This window comes from Molossus molossus, unplaced genomic scaffold (genome assembly GCF_014108415.1).
Source record: "Molossus molossus isolate mMolMol1 unplaced genomic scaffold, mMolMol1.p scaffold_m16_p_12, whole genome shotgun sequence".
NCBI lineage: Eukaryota > Metazoa > Chordata > Mammalia > Chiroptera > Molossidae > Molossus > Molossus molossus.
Window position 1 is genome coordinate 63,319,284 of NW_023425347.1, and position 19,462 is coordinate 63,338,745.

The 19,462-nt window shown below is 39.3% G+C and overlaps 1 protein-coding gene across 3 annotated transcripts in view; it reads left to right on the top strand.

Annotated features, from left to right (window-relative positions):
• USP24 (ubiquitin specific peptidase 24) overlaps positions 1 to 19,462 on the top strand; it is a 138,751-nt gene that overhangs the window by 104,660 nt on the left and 14,629 nt on the right. For all 3 annotated transcript variants that reach the window (XM_036255872.1, XM_036255870.1, XM_036255871.1), the window contains exons 46-59: positions 350 to 432; positions 1,042 to 1,183; positions 1,408 to 1,527; positions 1,947 to 2,167; positions 3,091 to 3,215; positions 5,130 to 5,271; positions 5,723 to 5,873; positions 6,847 to 6,942; positions 7,576 to 7,679; positions 9,181 to 9,294; positions 13,283 to 13,379; positions 15,714 to 15,830; positions 16,260 to 16,352; positions 18,159 to 18,261. In XM_036255872.1, coding sequence (XP_036111765.1) covers positions 350 to 432; positions 1,042 to 1,183; positions 1,408 to 1,527; positions 1,947 to 2,167; positions 3,091 to 3,215; positions 5,130 to 5,271; positions 5,723 to 5,873; positions 6,847 to 6,942; positions 7,576 to 7,679; positions 9,181 to 9,294; positions 13,283 to 13,379; positions 15,714 to 15,830; positions 16,260 to 16,352; positions 18,159 to 18,261 — 1,708 coding nt within the window. The remainder of the gene's footprint in view (positions 1 to 349; positions 433 to 1,041; positions 1,184 to 1,407; positions 1,528 to 1,946; positions 2,168 to 3,090; positions 3,216 to 5,129; positions 5,272 to 5,722; positions 5,874 to 6,846; positions 6,943 to 7,575; positions 7,680 to 9,180; positions 9,295 to 13,282; positions 13,380 to 15,713; positions 15,831 to 16,259; positions 16,353 to 18,158; positions 18,262 to 19,462) is intronic.

Sequence of the window (19,462 nt, forward strand, 5' to 3'; positions counted from 1 at the left end):
TTATAAATTTATAGCCTTCTTTCTACAAGAAAAAAATTATGGAGCGTTGCTAATGCCTCGGTAATGGTGTCATGGGGAGGAGGAATCAGAGTCATGGAGAATGCTGTCCTTGTCATCAGCTCTGACTGACCTCTCCCCTTTTCTGATGACCTGCATCATTCTGACAGTAGATCTAATGGGTTGTAGTCCTTCCATTAGTTCCCAGATTAAACTACCAAGATGACTATTTTATTTTGGTAGTTAAATTGGCATCTGTGCTTTAGCTTAGTTAGGTCTAAATAAAATTTTATATAAACAACCTATAAATTCTAGGTGTATCAACTAAAATTTTAACTTTTTATTCCAACAGAAAATGGGGAGAGACCAAATTTTTAAGAATACTTTTCAGGGCATTTATTCTGATCAGAAGATCTGTAAAGACTGCCCTCACAGGTTAGTCAAGATTTCATTAACATTAAAAAATTATTACTATTTTTGCCCGGCTGGTGTGGCACAGTGGTTGAGTGTCAACCCATGCACCAGTAGGTCGTCGGTTCAATTCCCGATCAGGGCACATGCACAGGTTGTGGGCCAGATCCCCAGTGAGGGGCATGCAGGAGGCAGCCAGTCGATGTTCTCTCTCATCTATGTTTCTGTCTCTCTCTCTCCCTCTTCCTCTCCCTTTCTCTCTAAAATCAATAAAGAAAAAGTTTTTTAATAATTATTATTTTTAAGTGATTCTTCTAGTAGGTTGTGAATTTTGCATTTGTTGAGAGACTTTCAAATATCTCAATGGATCTGTCTATAAGTGTTTCTTGAATTAAATTTATTTGCTTTCAATTTCTAAAATTTCTTTGTTGAAATTCATAATTTTAAGCAATTCTGAATTGTCAAAAATTGTTATTTTTATTTGGTGGCGTATTTTTTAAAGGATGAGGGAAGTTATTGTTAATTTTACTGGTTGTTAATATAGTTATATTTTTGTAGTCTCAGGTATCATGATAATTTCAAGCTTTTTAAATTCCATTGTTGATCATGGTTTTTCTATTATTTCCTACTCAGATATGAGCGAGAAGAAGCTTTCATGGCTCTCAATCTAGGAGTTACTTCTTGTCAGAGTTTGGAAATTTCTTTGGACCAGTTTGTTAGAGGAGAAGTTCTAGAGGGAAGTAATGCATATTACTGTGAAAAGTGTAAAGAAAAGGTATTTCATTTGCCCTTTTTATAAAACAAGATTAATCTATTTTATTCATGTACTGTGTATTTTATGTAAGACCAATTTTAAGCTCTGTTGTTACTCCCATTAGATTGTATTATCACATGTGTTTACACAGGTGGGAAAGGCCTATAGAAATCTATGACCTTTGTATTGATTACTTGGCTGTTTTATTTTCTCCAAGGAGATAATTTGGTTTTACTTTTCTTTAGAGAATAACAGTCAAAAGGACCTGTATCAAGTCTTTACCTAGTGTCTTGGTCATTCACCTAATGAGATTTGGATTTGACTGGGAGAGTGGACGCTCCATTAAATATGATGAACAGATAAGGGTAACTTTTTTTCCTGAAAGTTCCTATAACCATTACTACCTTACTTTTTTTTTCATCGTTTTCTTTTAATATTTTCAAAGTCATTTAAAGTGCAAGGCTGTAGTCTCAGCATTCTCAGGAATGTGCCCGTCTTACGCAGTTGCTGCTAGTGAAACTATAGAGATTACCTGTAAACAATCACCCTCGTCCTCGAAGGCATCCCAGTGTCAGCTGTGAGGTCAGAGCTTCCTCAGTGCTCAGATGAGAGATCACGTGTACTTTCCCAGACTTGTGTGCCATTCTGAGATTTTTCTACTTAAATTGGAAAGGTAGTCCTAGCTTGAATTGGGAAACACACATCCCTCTTCTGTGTGTCTGACTTAATTGGGTGTGGCAGTATATATTACTAATCAACATTAATGTGCTTTTTTTCCTTTTAGTTTCCCTGGATTTTAAACATGGAGCCTTACACAGTTTCAGGAATGGCTCGCCAAGATTCATCTTCTGAAGTTGGTGAAAATGGACGAAGTATGGATCAGGGAGGTGGAGGGTCCCCACGGAAGAAAGTTGCCCTCACAGAAAACTATGAACTTGTCGGCGTTATTGTACATAGTGGGCAGGCACACGCGGGCCACTACTATTCCTTTATTAAGGACAGGCGGTAAGAGGTTCTCCCGCCAGTCTCTCTGCCCTTCAGTGTCCACTCCATTCCCCCATCCTCCTGTGTACCTCTCCTCCATTCCCCCATCCTCCTGTATACCTCTCCTCCATTCCCCCTGCTCTCCTGTATACCTCTCCTCCATTCCCCCTGCTCTCCTGTATACCTCTCCTCCATTCCCCCATCCTCCTGTATACCTCTCCTCCATTCCCCCATCCTCCTGTATACCTCTCCTCCATTCCCCCATCCTCCTGTATACCTCTCCTCCATTCCCCCATCCTCCTGTATACCTCTCCTCCATTCCCCCTGCTCTCCTGTAAATCTCTCCCCAGCTCCCTCTGCCCTCCTGTTTATCTCTCCTCTGCATTCCCTGCCCTACTTTTATTATTATTATTTTTTTTTTTTATCCTCACCCGAGGATATTTTTCCATTTTTTGTACAGATAGAATGGAGGGAGAGAGAGGAAGGGGGAGAGAGTGAGAAACATCGACGTGAAGGGACACATCGAGTGGCTGCCACCCGCACGACCAACCAGGGCCGGGGACAAACTGCAACCGAAGTACGTGCCCTTAGCGGGAACCGAACCCGGGTCTCTCCGGACCGCAGGCCAACGCTCTAACCGCTGAGCCAAACCTGCCAGGGCCCTGCCCTACTTTTATCACTCACACTTATCATTATAATACAAAGACACTTTTGCATTGCTCTTTGGTCTTATTTAATATTGAATTTTTAAAACTTATTGTAACTGTTTTTATGCCTTCAATCTGAAAAGTTTTTTTAGAAATTAGAATCACTGTTGCTATATTTTTCTTAGGTGTTTTCAAATGGTGATCACCTGCTATATTTTTAGATAATACAAAGAGATGAATGCTGGATGTAGGATGTTTGTCTTTTATTATAATATTTGTTTTATCTGCGGGCTCTAGGGGATGTGGAAAAGGAAAGTGGTATAAATTTAATGACACAGTTATAGAAGAATTTGACCTAAATGATGAGACCCTGGAATATGAATGCTTTGGAGGAGAATATAGACCAAAAGTTTATGATCAAAGTAAGTATTTACAAATGGACATTTTCCATGAGGTTTTTTTGTTTGTTTGTTTTTTGAATTAGCATTTTCTATCAAATTAGAAGCAGTTTTCTTTACATAAAAATAGAGTAGATTTTATTCTTTTTACATCCACTGCTGTAGCTGTATAGATCCATGAACTGGTAGACTAAAAATATTCAAGCTGCTTACAAAAACTTTTAAATCATTTCTTCAACAGCCTTGTGGGTTGTGGGGAGAGGTATAAGTTAAAGGAAAGCAATGAATATCAAAGAGCAGCTAATGAGAGCAAGATTCCAACCTTAAAAATCCTTCAGAAGAAATAGTTATCCACTGAAATTTTCCAACTTCCTTTTCACTTATATAGAGGTATGATTCGTTAGAGCTAAAGACATTTCTAGCATCTGTGTTTTTACTTTTATTAGTCTTTATTTTGTGCTGAACTTACTCCCGGGCCATAAGTTTTTGTTTCTTCAGTTTCTACTGGGACATCATTTTCTTCTGTGCAGCCTCCTCTTCTGGTTTAGGAACAACCTGCTCTTTCTCAGTGAGGATCATCAGGGTGGCAGGGAGAACTCATGTGTGGGTTCATCCGCCCATGAGCTCGATAAGTTCTACGCAGCATCTTGGGAGCTTTGTCTACCTGGATATGCTCAGTGTCCAGAGAATCTACATCTAAACCCTTAAATTCAGCATTGCTCTCTGCCTTTTTAAGCACGTGCAGCAAAAACTCAGCACTTTTTTGGGGCCACCAACCCTGTGTCCAGCCCCACTGTTTGGCTTGGGCACACCTATCAGCTCCACCATGGTAACAACAGAAAGGCACACATCCTTCACATGCTTGGTGGCTTTTCAGATATGCACACCCTTGATGGCTTGGGCAGTTTCACGGGTGTCCTTAAAGTGAACACAAAAATTTAAACCTCTTGATTTGCATGATTTTGTGGGGTTTTCTGGGTCAGGTGAATAGCGAACCATTTTCACAGGTCATCTCTGGCTGCTTTGAGGAAGAGCGCTAGTATCTGTGTTTTTAAAACCATACTTCTTATGTGGTGTGGCAGAGGAGTCTTTCCCCAACCCCTACCCCCAGGAGAAAAAGTACGAGAATAAAATGTATCACAAAATCTGGTCAGAATTTGCTATTTAAAGAAAAAAAAACATTTTGCAGAGACGTTAGCATTTCTGAAACCTGATTCTGAAATATTCTGGAGCATTTTAAAATTTCTACCTGTATGAGATTTACTGTACTAGATTTTGACACCATACCATAATAGTCATGCATCTAATGTTAGTGGCCTTTAATGGTTGACTATAGTATCTCACCAAAACTTACCCAGATTTAGCTATTCTATGCAGAAATGATTAAGTGAGGCCAATTATAATCCCATCCACAGAATTTATTTTCTTAAATTACATATTGATTTTTAAAGAGAAAGGAATGAAGAGGGAGAGGGAGAGAGAAACATCGATGTGAGAGCAGAACATCAGTTAGCCACCTCCTGCATGCTCCCCTACCAGGGATCAAGCCCACAACCCAGGCATGTACCCTAACCGGGAATCAAACCAGCAGCCTTTCTGTTTATGAGATGACACCCATCCAACTGAGCCACACTGTCCAGGGCCAGAATTTATTTTTAAATGTTACTTGCCTTTTGATTAAATTTAAACTTGCCTGGGAATGTTGACCTTCTTTTCCTTACTGTGTTACCATACAGCTTCGTCACTCCCTGTCCCTATATATCACCTTCCAAGTAATTCTAAGCAGTACTCTAAAAAGACACACATTTTACTTACACTTTGCATTAAACAAATTTAGTAAGTAGTTACTTACTGGATTTATGGGTCCTTTGTTTTAGATTATCCAGACAAGAACATTTTTATTTACAAAGACTTTTTTCTTACTGTCTTGTTATAAAGCAAACCCATACACTGATGTTCGCCGAAGATACTGGAATGCCTATATGCTCTTCTACCAAAGGGTATCTGATCAGAATTCCCCAGTGTTACCAAAGAAAAGTCGAGTCAGCGTTGTACGGCAGGAAGCTGAGGACCTCTCTCTGTGAGTGTTTTTCTGTGTAATTTGCTGTGTGATTTAGTAGGTGATAATTGTGATCTTAAATACAATTGGCTAAGCTAGAGAGATTCTACAAAGAAAAGAAGTAAATTGCTCTAGCCCTTCTCTTTCTTCTTCTTTGCCACCTGGTCATTATTTCCTTGGCAAGAATTTATTTTGTATTTAGAAAAATGTGTGTAAATTACTGTATTCTAGAAGTGAGATTTAATTTTTCATCTCAGCATTTACTGAAAAAAGTTGATGTTCAAAGCATAGTAAGCACTACAGCAGCACTGTCAAAGTGTTTTTACCCAGTTCTCTGTGGACTTGAATTTCAATTATTGAGTCAGGAAGGCACACAGTTTTAAGTCTGGTGCCCTGTGTATGTGGTCTGTCAGGTGATAGGAGCGACTAAGACAAGAGCCACTTTGATTCCTTTTCTGACTCTGTCCCTTAGGTCAGCACCGTCTTCACCAGAAATTTCACCTCAGTCATCTCCACGGCCCCACAGGCCTAACAATGACCGGCTCTCTATTCTAACCAAGCTGGTGAAGAAAGGAGAGAAGAAAGGATTGTTTGTGGAGAAAATGCCTGTTCGAATATACCAGGTAAGAACGGTATAATGCTGAGAGATAAAATTCAGAAAGCGTCCGTATCTTTCTCGAGGGTCCACAAGTACTCTAGCCAGTCATCCTGTGGACTTAGTTGCACCGCTAGTGCCACATCTTTCACCCACCTACCCACCTTGTGTCCCGAAGCTTTTGTGTCAGGTCACAGAGGTGGCTGCAGACTGAAGATTGGCCACACCGCATCTGTGGCTGTGGGATGCCAAAGATAAATAAGTAGAGGGTGTGGGCAGTAAACACAAACATTGCTCAAATTAACTTACTGTATCTGGAGAGAAAAATAAGTTAAAGTTCATAACTTTTGAGTAAAACTATGACAGTGATGACCATTAATTATTGAATATAAACTCTGTGCTACACACTTTAAACAAATTCCTAATTCTTAAAACATTCTTGTGAAATAAAAAGTTTTCTACTCATTTCTCAGATGGAAAAAATTAGGCTCAGAAAAGGAAAAATGACCTTCTAGTGTCTTAGAGTCAGGATTAAACTCAGAACTGTCCAACTACCCAGCTCAGACTTTCTACACTAAGTAATCAGAAGCTGAGTAGCCAGACCAGGGGATATAAGAAGACTATGGAGTCTTTCAATAAGGGAGATTGAGAGAGAGAGAATTGAGCCATTGAAATCAAGGAGAGCATGAAGTTGGTTGTACTTGGGAAAGCCTTGTACATCCCTACCCAAAATAGTAGGTTCGATTTCATTTGTCCTTCACGTGGTGGTTTCCCAAATTTTCCAAAAGGATGTGATTTAATAAATAATAATTCACCTTTTTACAACTTCTTATATATTTAAATGAAGATTTTCCTATCTCTTTTTTTAAAAATTCAAAGCTTGAGAGTAGGGTTCTTCTGAATCCTTTTTACTGACCATATCACTAAAAATGTCTTCTATATATTGAATATTTTACATTGTTTCTTTAAAATAATTGCTAATTGTTAATTTTTTTTTGTAGATGGTGAGAGATGAAAACCTCAAGTTTTTGAAGAATAGAGATGTATACAGTAGTGATTATTTCAGTTTTGTTTTGTCTTTAGCGTCATTGAATGCTGTAAGTACTAGCTGGATTGTTACTAAAATAAGAATTGTAATTAAACACTTTTCCACTAAAGTGTTCAGTGACTCATGCTCACGCTCAGTTGTTAGCCTTTAGATTAGATGCAAAAAGAATTCCCACAAATGTGTAACTTACTGAATGATATTTGTATTATATGACACCGGTTGTAAATGACTGGGTTTCTACATTCTGGCTTTTTAAAGTGCTCTTGTTTAAATGTTGTGATGAATCTAAGAGCAGCCACGAGAGGGTGCTATCAATGGATATTGGGCTTTGTGGAGATTATTTTTTTTCTAATTTGTAATCAGATATTACCAGTACTTCCAAGTGCTTCTCTTTATTGGGTACCATAATTATAATTTGCTAATAAGGGGGAAATTTTCTTAGTATATTGATAGATTACTTAGCATCTTGTGGTATAAACACTATTTTGAGAGGGCTTCATTAAAAAAATGAAGATGTCTTTCTTAACTTTTTAAAAAGTGTTATGTAACATTTCCTATAATGGCTGGCTAGATTTTTGTTATTAAAATTGAACTTTGTCATATATGTCATTATTTAGTACCTAACAATTATAATGATCTATAAACTTCTGTGAAAAAATATCCTCTATTTATTCTCCCTCAGACTAAATTAAAGCATCCATACTATCCTTGCATGGCAAAGGTAAGCTTACAGCTTGCCATTCAATTCCTTTTTCAAACTTATCTCCGGACAAAGAAAAAACTCAGGTAAGAAATGATAAGTTTTACTGTCATGGCAAAAAGCACTGATTAATTCAGTTAAAGTTGAATTTATAAATTCTTTTTAAAACGTCATCTTAGGCAATGGGAAACAACCTAATGTACTTAGATGATTAATGGCTCCTATCTTTAAGGAATTTCTAATTCAGTAGGAAAATAGATTAAACAGAGCAGTAGCTGTGATACAAGACGTGGCTTTGGAAATTGGGCAGAATCTTATCCAGATACGGGGATGGGGTTGGCGGTAAAGACAGATGTTCTCAGAGGATTTTGAAAGGCAAAAGTAGAGAGACAGTTCTAGTCTAGGTAGAAGGGAAAACCTGAGTAATGAATAAGACTTGCCTAAGGAATGGTAAATGACTAGTGTTCTACTCGTACATTTACGGAACTCATTTGAGGTGAGACACATGTTGGGTTTGGGTGAGCTCATTGAGTGCTCAGAGTGCCAGCGAAGGGGGTTTGGCCTTTGCTCAGTGGGAGATGGTGGAGGGTTTCTGAGCAGAGGGTCAGCAAGTACAGAGTGATGCTGTGGAAATTCTCAATACTGATTGCATGTTAGTCATCATTGGCTTTATCTTTAGCACCTGGTACAGTGCTTGACACATTATAGGCTCTGGGTAAATAGTCCTGAGAGCGAGTGAGGGAAGGATGAAGAGTAGTTGTGCATTGGTTTGTAGGATATTCCTGGAACGAGAAGGGTAGGCTCAGGGTGAGGAGATGAGTTCATAGAAGAGCATGAACTTCCCAATCTCCTCTCTCTCTAGCACTAGTATCGAGTGTTTCGGAAAGATTTTGCAATCAAGAAACTCTTGAGATGATAACAGATATGATGATATTTTATTTTTATGTGTAATAATCAAAGATATATTAAATACCAGTCTTTATTATTTGATTGGAAAAGAAGAAATAATATGTTGTAATGTCTGGCATAGGATTGACTAAGGAAATTTATTTGGTTACTTTTCTTTGTGGAATTTGCTCCAGCTGTCTACACATTGCACACTATTTCCATGTTGTTAACGAACCATTTGGGAGCACCAGGGACTGGAGAGAGGTGGTATAAAGTCGTGGGTAGTATAGTCGTTACATCTTTTTTCTGTCCAAATATTTTATTTCTTAAAAAAGGACATTAATTATTGTAACAATAAAATATAAAAATGTAGAAAGTAAGCATTTTGTAAATGTTAATTAAGCAAAACAAAGTTTTTAGGCATTTTGCAATTGAAGTTTTTTTAAGAAGATGCAGATAGCTTCTTTATACTTTTTTTCTTTTTGGGGGTGAGAGGGATGAGTCACACCACAGGTACCAAAGACTGGAAAGCACTGGCTTCTGGGGTGCATGGAGCTATGTTAGTTAGCAGTCACTAAGTATTTAACTTATCTTCTACCCACCCCCACAAAAAATAAAAATTTTTTAAATGGAGTGATACTCTGGGGGGTTATTTGCTGGGACTGTACTCCTAACATCACTTTTCTTTGCTTTTTAAAGGGTTGACACTGAAGAATGGATTGCCACTATTGAGGCATTGCTTTCTAAGAGTTTTGATGCTTGTCAGTGGCTAGTTGAATATTTTATTAGTTCTGAAGGACGAGAATTGATAAAGTAAGTGTTGAGACTTTTAATTAAAAGAAATCTGTGTTTGTCCTAGCAATTTAGAGCTGAAGCTTTTTGTAGCTCTTTTTATTTCAACTTGAAATTATTTTTCTGATTGGAATCAATTTTAAACTGTCTTCACTGATGAAGCAGTGAGAAAATCATTCAGGTCACTTCAAAATCATTCTTTCCAAAACCATCTCTGTTGGACTAGACTCATACACGGTGTTCAGTGAATGCAAGGAGAGCGTATGTGTGGATGGCCAGACAACCCTGTCCCAACGCCCGAAGTACAAGTCCCTTTCCTCAGGGACCCACAGTCTGGTGGCAGCTTAGAGATCTAATCAAAACTCTTGATCCCATGTCTCCTTCATCCCTAGGTCTGTGCTTCAGATGTTTGTTTGTTTGCCTTCTTGATATCTCCACCTCTCCTTCCTCCATCTACCCCATACAGCAACAAAAGTGTTAATTTTAAAACAAGTTATATTGTGTTACTTTTCTACTTTAAAAAATGTTAGTGGATTCCCATTGCACTCATGATAAAATCCAAAATTCTTACCATAACTCACAAGGCCTGACTTGAATATAGTCTGTGTCTATCCTTCCAGGTTTACTCAACACACTAAGCTTTTTTCCTGCCTAAAGACCCTTGAGCCTGATATTCTATCTGGAACATTTTCCCTTCTACTCTGTGCATAGTAAGTGCCTTCTTATCCCTCAGATGTCAGGCTGTTTACTCCCAATCACTCATCGATAGTGGCTCTTCCCTGTTCATCTGCTCTGTTGTGTTACCTGTCTCCCCACTGAACTCCAGCTTCTTAAGGGCAGAAACTACTTTTGTTTGGTTCCCTACTCTACACAGAGCCAGGCAAATAGTAAGCACTCAGGTATTTGTACAACATACATGCATACAGTTCATAAAGAGAGAACAAGTAAACATTCCTTTGAAGTGTTATATACCTGTCTCTTTAGAGTTTGCATTGGTGATAACCTTTCACCCAGTTATTTAGCTCAGTTCCAAAATATCTTCCCATTAGGACTCTTTGAGTATTGTAGAATGTCATAGAATCATCATCTATTTGGAAGGAACATGGCAAATACTTAATTCATTCCCTTATATTCAAATGTATCCAGAGAAACTCATTAACTTCGTTGGTAGTATGTTTTGGTTTCTTCGAATTCCTAAAGGTAAAGAATCCCAGTGAATTAATTACCTAATCTGAACTTTTCCTGGTAGAATTTGTTATATTTTGTCTCTTTCTTTGTTTTAATCTTTAGCCAAGGATATTTTTCTATTTACTTTCAGACAGTGGGAGGGACAGAGAGAGAGAGACAGAGAGAAATCTCAATGTGAGAGAGACTCATAGATTGGTTGCCTCCCGCATGACCCCGATGAGGGCCGGGGACCAAAGTGCAACCAAGATAAGTGCTCTTGACTGGAATCGAACCCACGACTCTGGTCCGTGGGCCGACGCTCTAACTGCTAAGCCAGACCAGCCAGGACATGTCTCTTTCTTTATAAAGCCCAATACTCATCATTATCAACTGCTATGATTTCATACTTTTGAAGAGTAAATATTCTTTCTCTAATTACTTATTTCTTTAGAAATTTTGATAGATTATTATTGTTACAACTAAATAATAACTATACCACTATGCTAGTATTTTAGTGACTGTAAATGTGAAGAGGGTCTTGTCTCTCAGATCAGCCCCTCAGTGTCATTCTTTTTTAGGCAGTTCTTAAATTATATTTGTAAAACAAAATTAGATTAGTAATAAATATTGCTTGCAAATTGATCTAAAGAAATTAAAAATACTAACATGAAGGGTACTTTTCCAAATTGTTTTTTGTGGGTTTTTAAGCGTACACAAAAGTAGATAGAATAATGTACCTTCTTCTGTACCTATTCTCCACCTCAGGTTGTCCACGTTACCAGTCCTCACACGTGCTTACATGCATGTTTTGTTTCTTCTGAAGTATTTTAACGTAAATTTCAGACATCATATAATTTCATTAAAAATTTCAGCATGTATCTGTTAACATGGTTTTTAAACAACAACAATATAAACACTATTATCACACTAAACAGAAATAATAACTTCTTCATATCATTCGATGCCCAGTCCATCTTTAGATTTCCTCAGATGTCTCAAAAATACTAGTTTGCCATTGAGTTTGGACAAATCAAGATCAAACAAGCTCCACATGTATTGAGTTTGTATGTCTCTTAAGATTCTCTCAACCTGTCATTGTTTCTTTACCCCATACCACCTCCTTTTTTGGTCATGTCATTTATTGGGGGTTGGGGGGTGCAGGTGGAGACTAGTTGTTTTCCCGTATTCTGGATTTGTTTGCATTCTCGTGGTGCTTCCTGGTGTCTATGATAAGAAATGTGGACACCCTCTGTAGATATTCTTTCCAAAATAATTGTACCCAAATCTGATCAAGCCTCTAGTGCTAAATATTACAGGAGTACTTGTCATCTTTTAAATGTTCTTATAGTCGTCGCTTGGAATCTTAGAGGAGTTGGAACAGAGCCGTGTCTGTCTGGGTCGGCAGGCGGCTAGTGCATTCACAGTGACGGATGAGCAGAGGTGAAGCTCCTTTCAGCCTCCTGTGTAAGAGGCAGGGTCATTAGCATGCTGCTGGGAGCCGAGGAAGGGACACCAGTGCTGCACTCAGAGCCCAGAGCTGCTGTCACCGCTGTTCCCTGAACCAAGACTTGGGTCATCAATATGATGTTATATTTAAATCTTTCTCATGGAATACTGAGAATCTTCTGTTAAGAAATATAGATGCTCCTTGACTTACAACGGGGTTACGTCCCAATAAACCCTTCATAAGTTGGAAAATACCATAAGTTGGGAATGTATTTAATACACCTGACCTACCAAACATCATAGCTTAGCATAGCCAACCTTAAATGTGCTGAGAACACTTACTTTGGCCTGCAGTTGGACAAAATCACCTAACGCAATGAGTACACTATTAGGTATCAGTTGTTGACCCTCATGACCACATGGCTGACAGAGAGCTCAGCTCACTGCCAATACCCAGCATCATAAGAGTATCTTACCAAATTGCTAGCAGGAGAAAAGATCAAAATTCAAAGTACACTTTCTACTGAATGCTACTGCTTTCTCACCCTTGTAAAGTTGGAAAACCGTAAGTCAAACCATTGTAAGTCAGGAAGCATCTGTATAAGAAGTGATAGAGAAGTTTTTCACTTGGGTGATTATAACATGGGTTGTCATGTCAAAGTGAGTATATGAAGCAGCGAAGGAAAAGCTGACCGTGGAGAAACATGTGGTTACCTGTCTGCTCTCAGGTCATTTCCACCACCCAGCCCCAAGAGCAGATGTTTCTGCCTGGCTTGGCCCCCAGCACAGCTGAGGCTGCCTCATCCAGACACCAGCTGGCAAGGACTGAGTTAGATGGAGCGTTTGTATGCACAGTGTAGTATCTGTGACACAGAATACCAGGCGTGACATCATCACCACAGAAAAGGAAAGGAGGGAAGCAGGGCCTTTCAGCCTCCGATACTTTTAGCGCTGAGTTATAAGGAAGGGTTGGGGAGGGAGAGGAGAGGAAAGGGAAGGGAAGGGATCGAAGTATAAGTACACGGTGGGGGGGGGGGCATCTTATTCTGAGAAAACGAAGGGGTTCCAGGGAGATCTCCCGAGTGAAAGAATTTATAAGATTTTAGGTTTTTTGCTTTTATATCTCTTTAAGTCCAAAATTGTATTTATACAGATACTCATTTTAGGGGAAGAGAAGAAAAAAGAAAGACTTTACTTTTCAGTATTCAGGGTTCTTGTTTTCCCATTTGGCCTTCCTCCTTCACAGTGGCCGCAAGGTGTGCCAAAGCTTTCAGAAGACTTGAACCAGTATCTTGGAGTAATTTTGTTTCATGAATTGTAGGTAGGACCCACATTGGGAAGGTTGACTTACAGAAATCTGTCTTGCTTTCTTACACCACATTTCTCATTATTTGAGGATATTCTTGTTGGAGTGCAATGTGAGAGAAGTACGAGTTGCTGTGGCCACCATTCTGGAGAAAACCCTGGACAGTGCCTTGTTTTATCAGGATAAGGTCAGTCTCGTGTTTAAATTGTATTTATACATTGTTTTACCAAATGTTTAAAATTGCACATAATAAGAAAGAAAACCTAGGATTGCAATCTGGTCATTATGCCACGTAAAATATACCCTCTGTAACTACCTTTCTGATGGATGCCAGGTAGAAGGCATTCTGACTTTTCCTCTTCATATCCCAGAAACCAAGGTAGACCAGGAATTGAGGAGTGTTTTGGTCTGCTCCAGAATTTTCTCGCTAGAACACTCCCTTTTCAAAGACTTCTCTCAAAAGTTTGTATTAGATCTCTGCGCTGAGACTAACCTGAGTCTGGAGACCCTAGTCTAGACCCTTAGACATTTTAAGACACCCCTGGCTTTGTCTCTTTCCTCATAAACTATTTTTATGACCTAAACCTGCAGTTGGCAACCAAACCAAATAGTGCCGTTCGTCCTGGGGCATTGGCTAGTTCCTTCATTGGTTTTCATTGTTCCCTAATCTGTTCCTGTTCCTCTGAATTTCTTCTTCTTCCTAATCCTATTTTCTGTAGCTTATTTTCTGGTTCAGAATTCTATACATGCCAAAACAAACCATGGTATTTATTACCATCCTCGAGCCCCAAAGATTTTAAGACTTAGGGAAATAAATGACACATTGTAAGTGTGATTATTCAATCTGTTATTAAGTCCTAGCAAATACAGCATTACTTCCCAAGTTTGCTGTTTCAAACAGCTGACACTACATGGAAAACTTTGAAAAATGTCATTTTCAAAACTAATTGGCTCCTTATAAACATTGGCTGGAGACAGTGTCTCAATGAACTAAATGCAAAATCTGGAAATTGCTGCTTCAAATACAGTTGTTGACTTTGTTACGCAACCTTGAGCAGGTTCTTTAAGGGAGACATTCAATCCAGACACAGTACTTGACACCCGAGCACCTAGTTCCTTCAGCATTGCCTGACTCAGGTGTGCTGTTAGAGCAGAGAGCCTCGGGAGGTCTGCTCGGTCCAGAATGAACAAGGAGGGCAAACGTGCCCCTTAGGAAGAACCCAGAAGATGGTCTCTCAGTCCAGGAATCATAAGGAAGTTGAGGTTTACTCTGTGACATTGGTTTTCAATAAGCTTAAACAGCAGAACTATTTTCCAAACAAAATGTTACCTGCATGCAGAAGATATAAAATAGGTCATTGGGAGCTGCTTAGGATAGTTTGGATACCATTGCTCTGAAATACCCCTGTGAAAGTTGGGTAAGATATTTAACATGAGAACCTTCTCATCCTTCTCCTTCCTCCCATGCTCCAACCCAGACAAAAGATAAAGATAGAATTATTGCAGTCTCCCTATAGATGGGGTCGGGCCACACCGTATCACCCCACCAACCTCTGAAGGCAGAACTGCAAGTGGTAGGAGGGGGAGGAGTGGTGCAGGACGTAAACATGGAAGCCTTTCGCCTCAGTAAATCCTATTTATCCAGATCCAGCTGATGCATTTCATGTCAGTTTGTCCCTCATAATGGAAATGGTGCCTCTTGCCACCCACCTTGTATTGTAAAGTACTTTGAAAATGAAGTGCTATATAAATGTAGATTTTACTGTATTTATAATGGGTGTGACAGGATGGATGGGAGTATTTTAAAAGTCTACGAACACCATCTTCAGAGGAAATAAATCAACAGGAGTAGGAGTAAACCTGGTCTTAATTCTCAGATCACAGGTGAATTTCTAGGGACTTGTCCAAAATCAGTTGGGGTGGGAGGGAAAGAAGAAGCAATGTGATAACCAAAATGGTTTCTAAACAAATAAAATGTTTTTCAAAGCTTTCCATGAGGCGTCAGCGGGCTTTCAAGTAAGTTCACAGTTGAGTCGATATTGCCGTTGTCATTCTGTCAGGCTGTTGCTCTCCATCTGCTCCATTGGCTTGATCTCTAGCCTATGCCTGTGTCTGTGTTTTTTATTCTTTGCATCTGTGATTATGTGAAGAGGTAGCATAGAGGAGGGAGGGATTCAGAGAGATGTTTCCTCTCACCACCACCATCCCCACCACCTTTTTTTTTTTAAGAAATAGCGAGAAATTGCCCATCAGGTTGTTGAATCACACCCTTGACTGTGACATCTAGGAAACAAAACTAGGCTTTTCTTTGAATTATTTCTATAGTACCAGTATTCCCCAGCAGGTAAAATTGATCATTCTGTTTTTGCTCTTCAAAGCATAAATCCATCTGAAACTGAGACTGGATTGTATCAACCAGACTTTCCTTTTGTTCTTATGGTGATTTACTTTGAATTGATTCTGTACAAATGTCTGTCTTACATTGTTTTTCTTTATGTAATTTCATCTTTCCTCTGACCAGTTAAAAAGCCTTCACCAGTTGCTGGAGGTACTACTTGCTCTCTTGGATAAAGACGTCCCAGAAAATTGTAAAAACTGTGCTCAGTACTTTTTCCTGTTCAACACTTTTGTACAAAAGGTAAATGATTTTTTTCTCTTTTCATAATACAGAATATTTATAGTCTAAAGGAATTTTATACATGGAAAAAATATAGACTGATTTGGTCAGTATTGTATTTATATGATATGTTTTTATGACTGTTTATTCTTAAAAATCTTAATTCATGGATATTGCAAGAATTCAGATACAGGGAGGTGTAGTTACTCATTGACAGCAGAAGTCTGTGTTAAAGCTAGAGTCTAATTACATGTTTTGTAGCCTTTGTGAAGCAATGTGAGGCTGTTGGAACTTAAGAGTTTTTTAACTTAGATTCTTAACAAGTATTTTCTGACCGTAAATTATAGAATTTAAAAACTTACTCCTTAAGACTTCTCATTTAATTGTGTTTTAAAACTAATTTTTGTCTGGATAGGAATATAATTTGTCATTCTCAATGTCTTGTGACAGCAAGGTATCAGGGCTGGAGACCTGCTTTTGAGGCATTCAGCCCTGCGACACATGATCAGCTTTCTCCTGGGGGCCAGCCGGCAGAACAATCAGGTACTGCCTCCTTTACAGCCCCGTGAGGGCCGTCTTTCCGTGGTCTCTGTATTTCTCTGGGTAGGTGATAAATATGTTTAACTTCAGAAGAGTCCAGATACTAATACTATATAGAGTTTAAAATTCTTTATAGTTCAATTATTTTTACAGCTTTCTCAGAATTTTCTGATAAGAACAACCCATGGAAATGACTAACTAGAGCAGCGGTTCTCAACCTGTGGGTCACGACCCCTTTGGGGGCCGAACGACCTTTTCACAGGGATCGCCTAAGACATAACAGTAGCAAAATTACACTTATTGAAGTAGCAATAAAAATAATTTTATGGTTGGGGGTCACCACAACATGAGGAACTGTATTAAAGGGTCGCAACATTAGGAAGGTTGAGAACCACTGAACTAGAGCGTCAGTTAAAACGTAAAGTGTCATAGGAAAGATTCTGATGCGGGGATTACAAAACCTGCGAGGACTAGTGGCGTTGGGTCTCCCACTTGCTCTTGGCACCGAGAGCAAGGCCGTTTGGGTGGTGCTCGCTTCTGGAATGCTAGTAACCAGGCCAGAGTTCCAATGTGAAATTGTACTATTATATACCAGAAGCTGTTGCTGCAGATATACTGCCGAGCATATTCAGAATGAAGGGTAGTTGTTTTGTAATAACAGGTTAGATAGGTGTGAAAGGGCTCTCCTGTTTGAAGTTTCCCATCCAAGTACTAACCAGGCCCGACCCTGCTTAGCTTCTAAGATCAGACGAGAAAGAGCTGGCGCGTTCAAGGTGGTATGTAGACTCCTGTTTGAAGTTTCTATATTGGTGTGTTTCTCCCATCCATTATATTTATTTTGTTTGATAGATTTAAAGTACGTGTGATATGAATGTGCAGTAATGATAAATACTATTTATATTTATAGGCTGCCTATTATGTGTCCAACACAACTGGTTACTTTATTTCCTATCACCGATACAGTTCAGTAAAATAGACAGTTTCATCCCCATTCTCAGGCAAGAATTGCAGCGCAGACAAGTGACTTGTTCAAAGTCACAAAGCTAAAGTGTTGTGGAGCCGGGATTCAGACCCAGCTCTGGTGTCCCCTGTATATAATGCACCGAATAGGAGTTTTCCTTCCTTTGTTCAGGGAGGCAGGCTGCTGCTCAGGCCTCCTCTCGGCTTCCTGACTGCGCCCTGCTGTTCTGTCTTCAGGCTTGAAAAACAAGCTCTGGCACCAGAGCCTGCTCCGTGTAAGGATATTATGTTGAGATCCACAACATCATTTTCACTCAAGCTCTTCCACTTCAGGGACTCCACTGACAATGGCTATTGATTTAAATTCACTGTACTTCAGCTGCACCATATAATCAATATTGTTTTGCATTTATGGAGCACATAGCATTGAAAACATTTTCACGTTTAAGGTTCATTTGGCAGGTAGGTTATCTCTGCCATTGTACCATGGGGTCAGGCAGTGATACCATGAAACACTTGCCGACACCCACACAACGCAGTGAGTGGTGGAGGAGGGCCAGGCACCCGGTCTCCAGCCTCATGGGTCTTCCCCATCACCAGCACATAGTGAGCACTCAGTACCCAAATTAGAATACACAAATGGACTTGCTTTAGAATATGAGTTAATATATCTAAAGGGAAAAACACTATGATGCTAGCTCAAAACCTATGACTTCTTGTACTTTGACCTCCTTTACTATCAAATATTGAGAAATAATCGTGGCCCATCTTATCACAAACCAGCACCCTTCCTCATCGTGTTATCTCTACTCAAAACACGAAAGTCCACTCTATGTTCTCTGACCACAGATACGACGATGGAGCTCAGCACAAGCTCGAGAGTTTGGGAATCTTCACAACACGGTGGCGTTGCTCGTTTTGCATTCCGATGTCTCTTCCCAGAGGAACGTTGGTGAGCTGAGTGTATCTTTAATACATCAGAACAATGAAGGGTACTGAGTGTGTCATAGCGTGTGGAGGGTAACAATGTTAACAATTAAGTGAATGTTACTTATTTCTCATTTGGCTGTTTGATACTGTTTTAATTCATGTTAGACTTTATTTGACTTGTTTGTCACAAGAGAAAGTCAGTTGTTTATTTGGGGAGAGGGGTGTGTAAGGATTAAAAATCTAGAATTAAAGGTTAATTCGGAGTTCATTCATTAACATAATTGTCACAACTCATCTAGTGGTAAAATTGCCAGGGTGTGGGTTGGAGTCTCCTAGCTATGTGGTCTTGACCAAGCCACCTGACCCTCTCATTCTCAATACAAAATGGAAATACTGAAAACACAACCCCTCAGGTGTACTTAGGGTTAATGAGATAAAATGTTTAAGTACTTTGTGAAAACGAAGGGATTTCAACTGTAAGTTAAGTCATTGAAATATATTTGAATATAAGATATAGTTGGTAACATTTCCTGCTTTGTCACCCACAACCAGTAATTCAGCCCTCATTTCATAGAGCAGACACAGATTGTCCTATATGGTTACCTGCTGTTCTGACCTGTGTGCACTGTGTTTTTGTACTGTTCCTAGGCCTTGTCATGAAGGCACCAACAGCAGTAGCAATACTAATACAACGAGCCACTGAAAAATATTCAGTGTTTTCTGTGTACTGCGACTGTCTTTTTAATTTATTGTGTTTATAATCCCTTCAGCAAACCTATAAGAGGGGCATTTTCCCTTCTGTAAATGAGGAAACTGAGATACAGAGGGTTAGTATCCTGCACAGGTCTCACAGCCAGAGGGCATTTACCCAGAGGCTGTGTTTGGGTTTAGTGTCGTCTGCCAGTAAGATCAGAACACAGGGAACTAGGTAAGAATCAGAGCGCCACTCCGATCCGAAGTGTGTATTGCCCTAAGGGGCCTTGGCTCCAGGTAGAGTTTGCTTCCTCAATCTGATTCATTCATCTAAAAAGACAAAGCTACCCAACATGAGTTGAGATAGGTTTGTAAAAGAAGATAGTGTGAGTTCTGTTTTTCTAGCAAACAGGGTAACCCCCTCCATATGGGTCAGTTAGTTCTGAGCATAGGCGGTGTTTGAAGAACAGAAGGGTCTCATGCAGTGCCTTTTCAGAATCACATTGGGCATTTTTTCCATGTATGATTTA